Below are 15,783 nucleotides of genomic sequence, written 5' to 3'. Positions count from 1 at the left end.
AATCACTATACACCAATAACAGACAAACAGATAGCCAAATCATGAGTGAACTCCCAGTCACAATTGCTTCAAAGAGAATAAAATACCTAGGAATCCAACTTACAAGGGATGTGAAGGACCTCTTCAAGGAGAATTACAAACCACTGCTCAATGAAATAAAAGAGGACACAAACAAATGGAAGAATATTCCATGCTCATGGATAGGAAGAATAAATATCATGAAAATGGCCATACTGCCCAAAGTAATTTATAGATTCAATGCCATCCCCATCAAGCTAACAATAACTTTCTTCATAGATTTGGAAAAACTACTTTAAAGTACATATGGAACCAAAAAAGAGCCCACATTGCCAAGATAATCCTAAGCCAAAAGAACAAAGCTGGAGGCATCATGCTACCTGACTTCAAACTATATTACAAGGCTACAGTAACCAAAACAGCATGGTACTGCTATCAAAACAGAGATATAGACCAATGGAACAGAACAGAGCCCTCAGAAATAATACCATACATCTACAACCATCTGATCGCTGACAAACCTGACAAAAACAAGCAATGGGGAAAGGATTCCTATTCAATAAATGGTGCTGGGAAAACTGGCTAGCCATATGAAAGCTGAAACTGGATCCCCTCCTTACACCTTATACAGAAGTTAATTCAAGATGGATTAAAGACTTAAATGTCAGACCCAAAACCATAAAAACCCTAGAAAAAAACCTAGGCAATATCATTCAGGACATAGACATTGGCAAACACTTCATGTCTAAAACACCAAAAGCAATGGCAACAAAAGCCATAATTGACAAATGGAATCTAATTAAATTAAAGAGCTTCTGCACAGCAAAAGCAACTACCATCAGAGTAAACAGGCAACCTACAGAATGGGAGAAAATTTTTACAATCTACCCATCTGGCAAAGGGCTAATATCCAGAATCTACAAAGAACTCAAACAAATTTACAAGAAAAAATCAAACAACCCCATCAAAAAGTAGGTGAAGGATATGAACAGATACTTCTCAAAAGAAGACATGTATGCAGCCAACAGACACATGAAAAAATGCTCATCATCACTGGTCATCAGAGAAATGCAAATCAAAACCACAATGAGATACCATCTCACACTAGTTAGAATGGCTATCATTAAAAAGTCAGGAAACAACAGGTGCTGGAGAGGATGTGGAGAAACAGGAACACTTTTACACTGTTGGTGGGACTGTAAACTAGTTCAACCATTGTGGAAGACAATGTGGCGATTCCTCAAGGATCTAGAACTAGAAATACCATTTGACCCAGCCATCCCATTACTGGGTATACACCTAAAGGATTATAAATCATGCTGCTATAAAGACACATGCGCATGTATGTTTATTGCAGCACTATTCACAATAGCAAAGACTTGGAACCAACCCAAATGTCCATCAATGATAGACTGGATTAAGAAAATGTGGCACATATATACCATGGAATAGGCCTATGCAGCCATTAAAAAGGATGAGTTCATGTCCTTTGTAGGGAATGGATGAAGCTGGAAATCATCATTCTGAGCAAACTATTGCAAGGACAGAAAACCAAACACTTTATGTTTTCACTCATAGGTGGGAATTGAACAATGAGAACACTTGGACACAGGGTGGGGAACACCACACACTGGGGCCTGTTATGGGGTGGGGGGAGGGGAGAGGGAGGGCTAGCATTAGGAGATATACCTAATGTAAATGATGAGTTAAATGGGTGCAGCACACCAACATGGCACATGTATACATATGTAACAAACCTGCACGTTGTGCACATGTACAATAGTTATTTTATATTTTTACATTTTATATTTACATTATTAGTTATTTACTATTTGATAAACATTATTAAAGTATAATAACGAAAAAAAGAAAGAAAGAAAGAAAGCCTCGCAGCTGAGCCCAGCCTGGATCAACTGAAGCCCAGCTAACCTGCAGACATACAAGCAAGAGTAAAGACATACAAGCAACAGTAAATAATGGTGATTGTTAAGCCACTGAGTTTTAGAGTGATTACACAACCAATAGCTAACTGATACACCTGGCATTAAATATAAATTCAAGAGATGCAGTTGAAACTACAAAGCATTTTTCTTGTAGATAAATTTGTTTTTATATAGATCAGAATATTGTAGAACTCACATATCCAAAAGGAATTTTCACTTAATTAGTCAAAACTTAGATGAACAAAGCAGTGTTATTGTAGATCAAGGGCAATTTTATAGTTTATTAAGAGAACATTATGTCAAAAAAGTACTCGTTACATATAATTTGTATATAAATCTGGAGTGAAATATGTGAATAATTTCTTCCTCTGAATTGTCAGAATGTTGTCTTCAAGAAACAATATTGATGTATATATATCTCAAAAAAGTAAATTAGCTACATACAATTCTGTAATTGTTTGTTTAAGACACTTTATTATATATTGATATGTTTTCTATTTAAACTAGTTGCTGATAATTAAACAAATAAACACACATAGAAATAATTCAAGTTCTAAGAAGTATGTAAAATGAAAAGAGTTTCTGGGCAAGATGGCCAAATAGAAACAGCTCCAGTCTGCAGCTCCCAGTGAAATCAATGCAGAAGGCGGGCAATTTCTGCATTTCCAACCGAGGTACCCAGCTCATCTCACTGGGACTGGTTAGACAGTGGGTGCATCCCACAGAAGGCGAGCAGAAGCAGGGTGGAGTGTTGCCTCACCCAGGAAGCACAAGGGATCGGTAACTCCCTCCCCTAGTGAAGGGAAGCCGTGAGGAACCGTGCATTCCGGCCCAGATACTACGCTTTTCCCACGGTCTTCACAACCCACAGACCAGGAGATTCCTTTGGGTGCCTACACCACCAGGGCCTTGGGTTTCAAGCACAAAACGGGGCAGCCGTTTGGTCAGACACTGAGCTAGCTGCAGGAGTTTTTTTTTTTTTTTTTTTTTTTTTTTCATACCCCAGTGGTGCCTGGACACTCCCCTGGAAAAGGGACTGAAGCCAGGGAGCCAAATGGTTTCGCTCAGCAGATCCCACCCCCAAGGAGCCCAGCAAGCTAAGATCCATTGGCTTGAAATTCTCGCTGCTAGCACCACAGTCGAAGTTGACCTGGGATGCTCGAGCTTGGTGTGGGGAGGGGCGTCCACCATTACTGAGGCTTAAGTAGGTGGTTTTCCCCTCACAGTGTAAACAAAGCCTCTGGGATGTTTGGACTGAGCAGAGCCCACCACAGCGCCTCAAAGCTGCTGCAGCCAGACTGCCTCTCTAGATTCCTCCTGTCTGGTCAGGGCATCTCTGAAAGAAATGCAGCAACCCATCAGGGACTTATAGATAAAACGTCCATCTCCCTGGGTCAGAGCACCTGGGGAAGGGGAGGCTGTGGGTGCAGCTGCAGCAGACTTAAATGTTCCTGCCTGCTGGCTCTGAAGACAGCAGTGGATCTCCCAGCACAGCACTTGAGCTCTGCTAAGGTACAGACTGCCTCTGCAAGTGGGTACCTGACCCCTATGCCTCCTGACAGGGAGACACCTCCCAGCAGGGGTCTACAGGGAGCTCCTACATGAGCTCTCCTCATACAGGAGAGCTCCGGCTGGCATCTGGCAGGTGCCCCTCTGGGACAAAGCTTCCAGAGGAAGGAGCAGGCAGCAATCTTTGCTGTTCTGCAACCTTTGCTGGTGATACCCAGGCAAACAGGGTCTGGAGTGGACCCCCAGCAAACTCCAGCAGACCTGCAGAAGAGGGCCCTGACTGTTAGAAAAAAAACTAACAGAAAGCAATAGAATCAACATCAACAAAAAGGATGACCAGGCAAAAACTCCATCTGAAGGCCACCAACAGCAAAGACCAAAGGTAGATAAATCCATGAAGATGAGCAAAGATCAGTGCAAAAGGGCTGAAAATTCCAAAAACCAGAACACCTCTTCTCCTCCAAAGGATCACAACTCCTTGCCAGCAAGGAAACAAAACTGGACGGAGAATGAATTTGACAAATTGACAGAAGTAGGCTTCAGAAGGTGGTTAATAACAAACTCTTCTGAGCTAAAGGAGCATGTTCTAACCCAATGCAAGGAAGCTAAGAACCTTGATAACAGGTTAGAAATGCTAACTAAAATAACTAGTTTAGAGAAGAACATGAATGACCTGATGAAGATGAAAAACACAGCACGAGAACTTCATGAACCATACACAAATATCAATAGCCAAATCAATCAAGTGGAAGAAAGGATATCAGAGATTGAAGATCAACTTGATGAAATAAAGTGTGAAGACAAGATTAGAGAAAAAACAATGAAAAGGAACGAACAAAGCCTCCAAGAAATATGGGACTATGTGAAAAGACCAAACCTACATCTGATTGGTGTACCTGAAAGTGACGGGGAGAATGGAACACACTTCAGGATATTATCCAGGAGAACTTCCTCAACGTAGCAAGACAGGCCAACGTTCAAATTCGGAAAATACAGAGAACACCACAAACACTCTTTGAGAAGAGCAACGCCAAGACACATAATCATCAGATTCACCAAGGTTGAAACAAAGGAAAAATGTTAAGGGCAGCCAGAGAGAAAGGTCTACAAAGGGAAGCCCATCAGATTAACAGCGGATCTCTCTGCAGAAACCCTACAAGCTAGAAGAGAGTGGGGGTCAATGTTCAACATTTTTAAAGAAAATAATTTTAACCCAGAATTTCATGTCCAGCCAAAGTAAGCTTCATAAGTGAGGGAGAAATAAAATCCTTTACAGGCAAGGAAATGCTGAGGTATTTTGTCTCCACCAGGCCTGCCTTACAAGAGCTCCTAAAGGAAGCATTAATTAAAATTAACTCAAGCTCCTAAAGGAAGCATTAATTAAAATTAATTCAATGGATTAAAGATTTAAATGTAAGACCTAAAACCATAAAAACCCTAGAAGAAAACCTAGGTAATACCATTCAGGACATAGGCATAGGCAAAGACTTCACGACTAAAACACCAAAAGCAATGGCAACAAAAGCCAAAATTGACAAGTGGGATCAAATTAAATTAAAGAGCTTCTGCACAGCAAAAGTAAGTATCATCGGAGTGAACAGGCAACCTACAGAATGGGAAAAAATTTTTGCAATCTATCCATCTGACAAAGGGCTAATATCCAGAATCTACAAGGAACTTAAACAAATTTACAAGAAAAAAACAAACAACTCCATCAAATATTGGGCAAAGGATATGAACAGAGACTTTTCAAAAGAAGACATTTATGTGGCCAAAAAACATGAAAAAAATCTCATCATCATGTTAATTAGAGAAATGTACATCAAAACCCCAGTGAGATACCATCTCATGCCAGTTAGAATGGCAATCATTTAAAAGTCAGGAAACAACAGATGCTGGAGGGGATGTGGAGAAACAGGAACGCTTTTACACTGTTGGTGGGAGTGTAAATTAGTTCAACCATTGTGGAAAACAGTGTGATGATTCCTCAAGGATCTAGAACCATAAATACCATTTGACCCAGCTGTCCCATTACTGGGTAGATACCAAAGGATTATAAATCATTCTACTATAAAGACACATGCTCACGTATGTTTATTGCAGCACTATTCACAATAGCAAAGACTTGGAACCAACCCAAATGCCCACAATGTTAGACTGGATGAAGAAAATGTGGCACATATCCAATATGGAATACTATACAGCCATAAAAAAGGGTGAGTTCATTTCCTTTGCAGGGACATGGATGAAGTTGGAAACCACCATTCTCAGCAAACTAACACAGGAAAAGAAAACCGAACACCACATGTTCCCACTCGTAAGTGGGAGGTGAACAATGAGAACATATGGGCATAGGGAGGGAAACATCACACACCGGGGCCTGTTGGGGGGTGGGGGGTAAGGGGAGGGATAGCATTAGGAGAAATACCTAATGTAGATGACGGTTTGATGGGTGCAGCAAACCACCATGGCACATGTATAGCTATGTAACAAACCTGCACGTTCTGCACATGTGTCCCAGAACTTAAAGTATAAATAAATAAATAAGTAAATATTATTTAAATAAAATAAAACTAAAAAAGATGAAAAGAGTTTTTTTACCACTAGAAATTTTAGCCATTAATTTCCAGAGATTATCATGTTTAGCAGTTTTTTATATATCTTTTCCGAAATTTTCTACATATATACAAGTGTTTCTCTATTATAAATATCATAAGCACACACATACACATATAAGTTAGTCATTAAATAGTGGGAGACTTTTATATAATACATTAGATAACATAAACCTATTTATAATTTGTAATTTTTGGATTAATTTACGTTATACTTTTACTATAATCTTAATATAGAAACATGTATCACATTGGAATGTAATAAAGTATATTCTGTTAAATGATATATAAAGTTCTTACTTTCATTTATTTGAAATGGTACTTCTTCAAGTGTAGTTGAAATTGGTCAAGTTTGTGGTCATGTAAAAAGCAAGAGGAGGAGCAAATGTAATATGCACAGGTGTTACAAAACATGGCCCAAAGTGGTAAACCAGGAGTCAAATCCAATCCAGGTAGACCCAGAGCACGTGCTCTCTATACACCACCTGGTTGCTGATGAGCACAGGACACAGGATCATGGAAGGAATATTTGTGATCACAGGTCTAGGGAACTGTCCGTTACCAGACAGTAATGCTCCATGAGGAAAAGGGCTATGTCAATCTTGCTCATTTCTAAATCCTCAGTGCTGAATAGATGAATGATGACAGACAGACCTACAAAATGCTGCCCTAAGTGAAATGAAACTATGAGGCAGGGTCTGGAATTCCCAGAACACACAGTACAATATTCAATATCCAAATATTGCCTGTGGTGAGCTATATTTCACTGACTTATTCATGTTCATAAACAAATATTTACAGAGCATTTTACATGTGCAAGGAACTACACTGGACACCAGGGACAAATGGATAAATTAAACATGGTCCTTGATCTGAAGAAGTTCACAAAGTAGTAATGAAGAAAGATTTTTGAACAAATAATTATAATAAAAAGACAACCATTATTTACAGCGAAAACATATGTAGTCTATAAGGAAATCATGTTCTGCTGCTATTTAACTAGAAGGAGAATACAAATAGAAAATTTTGCTTGACAGAAATATTTTATTTAATGTTTATTTAATGAGGCAAGAAGTATAGATCATATGGCTTCCATCTCAAGGTCTAAGACAACTATTCCATTTTTTGTACCTTGGCCATGAGGAAAGGTAAAAGGGGAAGTGATAGTCTCATCCTGTCTTCTTGGGGACGTGGCCTAGAAGTTGCACACACCACTTCCATTTGTAGCTCACTGCTTAAAGCTATTCATATGGCCATTTACAGCTACATGGAAGGCTAGGAAATACAGCCATCAGAAAGGTGGCCATGTGCCCTGCTAATATTAGGAGTTCTGTTACAAAAAAAGAAGGGGAGAATAAATATTGAGGGACAATGAGTAGTTCCTGCTACAACCCATTTCTGAAATAATTAACCAGTTAATATGTATATTCAAAGCTATATACCTTTCAATTAAGACTGCAACCTCTCCCTCTCTGTGGGGAAGAAACAAAATTATGTAATTCATCCTGACAATATTGTTTTGCATATATTAATGCTGGGGTTAGAAATAACTACAAACTTTTCAACATAGAAGGACCATTAAATCTGAGAGCTGTTGAAGAAATAGGAAGGGGGAGATTTACAGGGCTAAATTTTCAAAGGTAATAGAATAATATTGGAACCATCTTGATCCTCTTTCTCTAATGTCTTAGAGAAAAACAACTAGGATCCCTGCAGGCAGTTGTGTGGACTGTGCACTGGACAACTCTGGGAGATGTCATTCCCATCATAATCACCATAAAAATGATTTTCTAGCAGTAAAAATTCTTGAGGGAGGGGTGCCCTTTCCCAAATTGTATAAAGGTGTTCTTTGGACAAGCTGCAAGTGGTACTGTAGTCCCATGCCGTTTAACGCTGCTGAAGGGCAGAAGGGGTGGGTTGTGGCACTGTTTCAGGCCCTTGATTATTCTTTTAAAAATAGTCCTGAAAGTATTAAAGTGAATGGCCTTTGATGTTCTCCAGGAACAAAAACTCAGAACATAAGCACATGAAGAGATGCTGAAGATCATTACAAATACAAATGAAAACCACAGTGAGATACCACTTCATATCTGCTAGGATGGCTACAATCAGAATGATCAATAATAGTAAGTGTAGGGAAGGATAGGGAGAAATAGGAAACCTCATAGATTACTGGCGGGAATGCAAAATGGTATATAGCCAAGAGAAATGAAAACATATGTCCACATAAAACCTTGTACAGGAATGTTCATAGCAACATTATCCATAAACACCAAAAAGTGGAACCAACCCAAATGTCTATCAACTGATGAATGAATAAATAAAATGTGATATAACCATACCAAAATTCATACAATGGAATATTACTCAGCCATAAAAGGGGATGAAGTACTGATACATGCTGCAATGTGGCTGAACCTTGAAAATATTATGCTAAGTGAAAGAAACCAGTCACAAAACGTCACATATTATACGCTTTTATTTATGTGAAATGTCCAGAATGGGTGAATCTACACAAACAGAAAGTAGAATAGTGATTGCCTAAGGATGGGGGACTGGGGATGGAGAGAAGAGGGTTGGAGGGAAATTGAGAGTGACTGCTACTGGGTACAGAGGCTTCCTTTTCGGGGTAATGAAAATGTTCTAAAATTGACTATAGTGACTAAAAGAGCCATGGAATTGTATATTTTAAATGGATGAATTGTATGGCATGTGAAATATATTTTAACAAGCATTTTTTAAAAGGTAAAAAAAAGCAAATAAAATGAACTCAGAGCAAAGACAGGGAAAGTTTTTAACCTTCCCGTTGAAGGCAGAGAGTTAAAAGAGGTAAGATAATTAATGTTTTCCCTAGGAGTTTCAGTCCTCCATTCTTCATCCTAGCAGGAACCACAGAATCTGGCCAAATATCTATCTAGATCTTCAAGCTGCCAACTATCAGAGGGGGAGAAATAGGCTTCCTAAAGCATAAATGACACAGTACTGGGTAAAAACACTTTATAATTGTTTATTTTTACTAAATAACCTTACACGAAATGCCACATTTTATCTAAAACATATCCTCAAAAGGGACGATGTATTAGTTCATTTTCACACTGCTGATAAAGACATACTCAAGACTGGACAATTTGCAAAAGAAAGAGGTGTAATTGTATCACAGTTGCACGTGTCTGAGGAGGCCTCAGAATCGTGGCAGAAGGCAAGGAGGAGCAAGTCATGTCTTATATGGATGGCAGCAGGCAAAAAAAGGTTGTGCAGGGAAACTCCTGTATTTAAAACCATCAGATATCTTATTCACTGTCATGAGACAGCATGGGAAAGACCTGTCCCCATGATTCAATTATCTCCCACCAGGTCCCTCCCACAACCTGTGGGAATTATGGGAGCTACAAGATGAGATTTGGGTGGGGACACAGACAAACCTTATCAGACGAAATCACTCCCAAAGGGTAAAATGTATTCTTAGGGGCAGAACAAAAACAAACCCTTCCTCTTTTTATTTATAAAGCACAGATATGTACATATTACATAAATAGACGTACAGTATATCTATGGTTTTAAATTTTCATGGAAAGGGTAATAGGGGGAAAAATGCCCAAAAAGGAAGCTTGAGGTCCATGGTTTTCACATACACTAGACGAACACTCTTCCTGCTGTGTTAAACTATTATAAGATGAAAATATTTGGCTCTTTCATTCTTCTGGAAATGCTCATGGTAACCAAAGGTCCCAGATTTCCTGTATAAAATATGGGCTCTTGCTATCTAACCATGTGTCACTTATGAAATCATCTACTATCTTAGACTGAGAGAATTTATGTCTTGAAACTAAAAAGCACAACCTACAACAGAACTAAAAGAGACAAAAAATATGTACCTATGTATTAGCCCTTTTCAAATCTTTCCTCTCATGCCCATGCCTACCCCTAAAATACAATCTTTGACATAAAAAGGAGAAAAGGTGATTTTCCCCTTTCACTTTATCTACCACTCTCATCCCCACCCTCCCCTCCACTGCCCCACCATCACCCTTCCCCACTCCAGACACAAGAAGACTTGCAGGCCAGGCCTACATAATGTCTAAAGTCATTATGTAGATGATATTGTCATCCGAACCCACAGGCTCTCCTTTTTTCTCTTCTCTATCCCTTTCTCCACAATCTGTACCTTTCTTTTCAGTGTCTTCTCCATCTTAATTGGTCTAGTCTACCTCATTTCAAAACTGAAAAGGATCTAATTTTCATTTTCAACTGAACATGACATAGAGTGCACGCTCACAGACAAATGCCTTTTCCACTAACTGTGGAATAAAAAGCTTTGACTCCTAGTAAATAAACTTCAGCCATCAAAGAGAAGATGGAGGTGATATCTGCTTCAGTTCTTAGGGGTGGAGGAAAGGAGATGAGACAGATTAGAAGGTGGGGCCATCAGCCTCTGTCTTCTGACTCCCTGTGTCCCTGGAGCCCTCCTTGCCCTCCTGCCAGGAAGTTACTCCCAGCTGCAGCTGCATCCATTGTCTTCGGTTTGCCTGGGAATTACTGGGTAGAGTAGTGGCACGGTCTTGTTGCTGCTGCGGCCCTGGGACTAGGAGCACGTCCTGCCTATATAGACGGCCACACAATTCACTTACCACCTGCCCTCCCTACCTAGCTCAAAACTGTTCTGACACTCCCTGGTGCTGGGAACCCGGGGCCACCTTCCCTGTTCTCACTCCTAATTTCAGGACCACCAATTCTGGTCTGGGTCTCACTCTTCCCTCAGTATCAGTTGAGGTATTGTCAGCCAGTTATCTACTTGTGCCCCAGGCAAGCAATTCAACCTGAACAGGGGCATACTTGTCTGGGTCCTGGAGCCTTAGTAAGTGCAATCAACATAATTACTCACAACCCAAAGCATCTTTTTTTAGGCATCAGAAATATTTTCTTTAGTTTCAGTTTTCAATTAAGTAAGTGCTTTCATGTTTTTAGGAAAATATTGGCCATTGTCATCTATTCATTTCTTTTCCCAGTGGAATTCAGATGCTCTTTACACAGTTGATTTTCTTTTCTTTTTTCTTTTTTTTTTTTTTAGACGGAGTCTTGCTCTGTCACCCAGGCTGGAGTGCAGTGGCACAATCTCGGCTCACTGCAACCTCTGCCTCCTGGGTTCAAGTGATTCTCCAGCCTCAGCATCCTGAGTAGCTGGGACAAGAGGCGTGCACCACCATGCCTGGCTAATTTTTGTATTTTTAGTAGAAACGGGGTTTCACCATGTTGGCCAGGCTGGTCTCGAACTCCTGACCTCAAGTGATCTTCCTGCCTCAGCCTCAAAAACTGCTGGGATTACAGGCGTGAGCCACTGCGCCTGGCCCCAAAGTTAATTTTCAATGGTAAACATTTAAATGAAAATAAGAAACTTCTTTTGAGAGATGTCTGTTCATGTCCTTTGCCCACTTTTTCATAGAATTTTTGTTTGTTTGTTTTGCAATGGAGTTGTTTGAGTTCCTTGTATATTCTGGATATTAGTCACTTGATGGATAAATAGTTTGCAAATATTTTCTCCCATTGAACAGGTTGTCTCTTCACTCTGTTGATAGTTTCTTTTGCTGTGCAGAAGCTTTTTGGTTTCATACAGTCCCATTTGTCTATTTTTCTTTTGAATAAATATGTGAAAAACTGCTCAGCCTCACTAATCATCAGGAAAATGTACATCAAAACCAAAATGAGATATTATCTTATCGCAGTTAGAATGGCTATTATTAAAAAGACAAAAAATAACAGATACTGGCAAGGAATTTGGAGAAAAGGGAACTTTTACACACTGATTATGGGGATGTAAATCAGTATAGCCATTATGGAAGACAGTATGGAGATTTTTCAAAAGACTGAAAATAGGACTACCATACAATCCAGCAATCCTACTTCTGGGTATATATCCAAAGGAAGGGAAAGCAGTATATCAAAGGGATGCCTGCACCCCCATGTTTATTGCAGCACTATTCACAATAACAAAGATATGGAGTCAAGCTAAGTGTCCATTAGTGATAAATAGATAAAGAAAATGTGGCGTGTATACACAATGGAATACTATTTGGCCATTAAAAAAAAGAATAAAATCCTGTCATTTGCAGCAACATGTTTGGAACTGGAGGTCAGCATGTTAAATGAAACAAGTCAGATGCAGAAAGACAAATATTGCATCTTCTCACTCATATGCTGGAGCTAAAAAGTTGACCTCATGGAGGTAGAGAGAGTAGAATGATGGTTATCAGAGGCTGGGAAGGGTGTCTGAGGGGAAGTGAAGAGAGGTTGTTTAACGGGTACAAACATACAGTTAGATAAAAGTGTTACCAGTGCAGGGGCGTCCAGGTTCTTGGCACCTTTAACAAAGAATTGGACAAAATGCACAAACAAAGCAAGGAAAGAATGAAGCAACAAAAGCAGAGATTTATTGAAAATGAAAGTACACTCCACAGTGTGGGAACAGGCCGGAGTATAGGGGTTCAAGGGCCCTGTTGCAGAATTTTTGAGGGTTTAAGTACCCTCTAGAGGTTTACATTGGTTACTTGTGTACACCCTATGTAAATGAAGAGGACCAAGTAAAGTTACAAAGTCATTTACTGGGCATATGCCCTACGGAGAGGAAATGCCCTGTCATAGCTGAAGTGTGAATTGGCCTTATGTTCCCTGCCTCCAGAGCCTATTTTCCTCCCTCAGAAGGAATAAGTTCCAATATTTGAAAGCAGAGTAGGGTGACTACAGTTAACAACCATAAATTTTATATTTCAAAATAGCTAGAAGAGAGGACTGGAAATGCTCCCAAAACATAGACATGATCAATGCTCGAGGTGATGGATACTCTAAAGGCCCTGACTTGATTACTACGCATGCTATGCCTGTAACAAAATATCACATGTACCCCATTAATTTGTACAAATATTGTGTGTCAATAAAAATATTTTAAAATAGGAAACTACCTTTTTACATGTAATAATCTGAACTCTTCCTGCAGAGCTATCTTATCCAACAGCTCTGAAGTATAAGGAAAGCAAAAAGGAATTTAGAAACTTTCCCCCAAAACTCCTTTCTAAGTTTTATTTTACTCAGTTATCCCTTTAAATGAAATTATCCCAGGGCGTAAAATATTAAGTAAAATACAGAGGCAATTTGGAGCAAGAAAACAGGAGCAACTTGCATGTGGTACTATGCCACTTTTTATGACCCACTTTCAGACATTTTTAATGTGACATAAAATAAATTCTGCTGTCACAACTTCCCATCCTCCCTCCAATCTTGAAGGTGGGCTGGTGGGCTTCCAGAAAGAGAGCTCTGCCCATCAACTGGCTGAGTATCTCATCTTCCAATCCACAGCCTCCACACTTCCATCACAGCATAACCAGCTTTCCTCTCTAGTCTCTCCTCTCCAGCGATCTTCTACATGGCAAGTACGTATTGTGTGCCTAGTATGTGCCAAGCTCCACCGATATACACCATTGCTCTTCATTTAACCCATATGAGAATGTTTCCCTGTCTTTAAACTCTTATTTTGTTTTTGAAAGAATAAAATCCACAATGACTGGTAATTCTTGTTTGTTATAGTTTGACAGTGATGATGATTCTCTCTACATTGGAATCTTTGGGTAGGTCTCCACATCGCCCAGATGTCTGCCCCTAACTGACCACCCAGGATTCTAGCTCGTGGTTGTCGTACCTGGGCCTGAATGTAGACTCTAGAAGTGATGAAACCTACAGGTGAGGAGGAAGCATGTGACATGGAGACAATCAATGTCACATTAGGGTCCCCAGTGCTGTTTATAAAAGACTTAAAGACTTCAGTGGGCCGGGCGCGGTGGCTCACGCCTGTAATCCCAGCACTTTGGGAGGCCGAGACGGGCGGATCACGAGGTCAGGAGATCGAGACCATCCTGGCTAACACGGTGAAACCCCGTCTCTACTAAAAAATATAAAAACTAGCCGGGCGAGGTGGCGGGCGCCTATAGTCCCAGCTACTCGGGAGGCTGAGGCAGGAGAATGGCGTGAACCCGGGAGGCGGAGCTTGCAGTGAGCTGAGATCCGGCCACCGCACTCCAGCCTGGGCGACAGAGCGAGACTCCGTCTCAAAAAAAAAAAAAAAAAAAAAAAAAAAAAAAAAAAGACTTCAGTGGTCTAGCCTAAGAATCTACATTGCCCTTACAAAGAGTCTATGGAACAGGATGTTCGGACAAAAATAATTTCCTCCTGTCTTCTTTTTCTTGAGCCATATATCATTTGTAAGTTCGGAACTGTTTTTATGTAAGTACTGGTATATTTGGTGAAATAGTCCCATTACTTTGTAGCCATCCTTTTACAAAAAAGCTCACTTAATCCATTTGTACATCTAGGTCATTTTCAACCTGAATAACTGGATATAAATTTTTCTCAGTTTTGACAAAATGACATAGTTTTTTATAAGAGTTCCCTTTTGTTCCTTTTAAAAATATAACTAGATACAGATTTATCATTGGTATAAAACATACAAATCTAACAATAGCCATTATTGGTATTGGTTTATACATCATAACTGTGCATAAAATTTCTAACATATGGCCAGGTGCAGCAGCTCACACCTGTAATCCCAGCACTTTGGGAGGCCGAGGCAGGTGGATCGCTTGAGCTCAGGAGTTCAAGACCAACCTGGGCAGCATGGCAAAACCCTGTCTCTACCAAAAATACAAAAAATTAGCCGGGTGTGTTGGGTGTGTGCCTGTGGTCCCAGCTACTTGGGAGACTACAGTGGGAGGATGACTTGAGCCTTGGAGGCAGGGGTTGCAGTGAGCCGTGATTGTGCCACTGCACTCCAGCCTGGGTGACAGAGTGAGATCCCCTTTCAAGGAAAAAAAAAAAATCTAACATACTCTCTCTCTCTCTCTTTTTTTTTTTTTTTTTCGGCACACAGTAATATTCTTCTCTCCTTATACTAAGGATCCTCTTAGTCTAGCTGGAAATCACTGGTTTCACCCAGAGGATCATCCACATGCTGAGAATGGGGGCTTCCAACTTGTTACCAGCAGAATGGGAGGGAAAGTGCCTCTGACCACGGAGATGTCGGTGATCTGTACATGCCTTCAGTTACACAACAGACAGATCTGTCTGAAACAATGACAGGAAGCAAAGCATGGCACCTGTTATACACTGCAACCATTTTCCAACTTTGTGTTGCTCAAAAGGTCTGAGCTGCCTGAGGCAGTGTTTGTGTTTTCTTCTGCTGTAAAAAAAGTACTCACCCTAAGGAGTAGAGGCGGCACTGCTTGTTGCGGATTTGATGAGCTAAATTGAACCTGTCGTCAAGACACACTGACCAGGGCTTGTGTGTAGGACTAGAGTCAGTAGCCAGGCTGTCTGTATTCATGTGATTGCATGCAATCTGTAAAGATTGGAAATCAATGTGAATAATTTGAAATGTTGGATGATAAATAGCAGGTAGGGACTTATTGCTTCCCCATCCCTGAAAACCATAATAGGAAAGTTATATCCTCCTCCAATGCTAACTACTCCCCTCCCCAGGGAACCACAAGACTGCTATAAAGTGTTTGGAGGAATTTCAATGACCAGATAATAAGTAATCTCATGGAGAATATATGCAGGTTTGGAGAGAATTTAAGAGCTGCTGTAGCCACGTGCACAGGGTGTGCAGGGCAGAACAAATCAGGAGCAAAATGTGGGAGGAGCGGTGGTGTCAGGAA

At 40.2% G+C, this 15,783-nt stretch overlaps 2 protein-coding genes across 2 annotated transcripts in view; one reads left to right on the top strand and one right to left on the bottom strand.

Moving 5' to 3' along the window:
* GTF3C6 (general transcription factor IIIC subunit 6) overlaps positions 1–15,783 on the top strand; it is a 1,097,326-nt gene that overhangs the window by 398,778 nt on the left and 682,765 nt on the right. The gene's annotated exons all lie outside the window — the stretch shown is intronic.
* METTL24 (methyltransferase like 24) overlaps positions 1–15,783 on the bottom strand; it is a 113,924-nt gene that overhangs the window by 55,615 nt on the left and 42,526 nt on the right. Inside the window, exon 3 of the mRNA XM_050789118.1 lies at positions 15,325–15,464. Coding sequence (XP_050645075.1) covers positions 15,325–15,464 — 140 coding nt within the window. The remainder of the gene's footprint in view (positions 1–15,324; positions 15,465–15,783) is intronic.

Source organism: Macaca thibetana, chromosome 4 (assembly GCF_024542745.1).
Source record: "Macaca thibetana thibetana isolate TM-01 chromosome 4, ASM2454274v1, whole genome shotgun sequence".
In the NCBI taxonomy this organism is placed as follows: domain Eukaryota; kingdom Metazoa; phylum Chordata; class Mammalia; order Primates; family Cercopithecidae; genus Macaca; species Macaca thibetana.
Note: the sequence above shows the minus strand (reverse complement) of the source record. Positions and strands in the feature narration are given on the sequence as shown.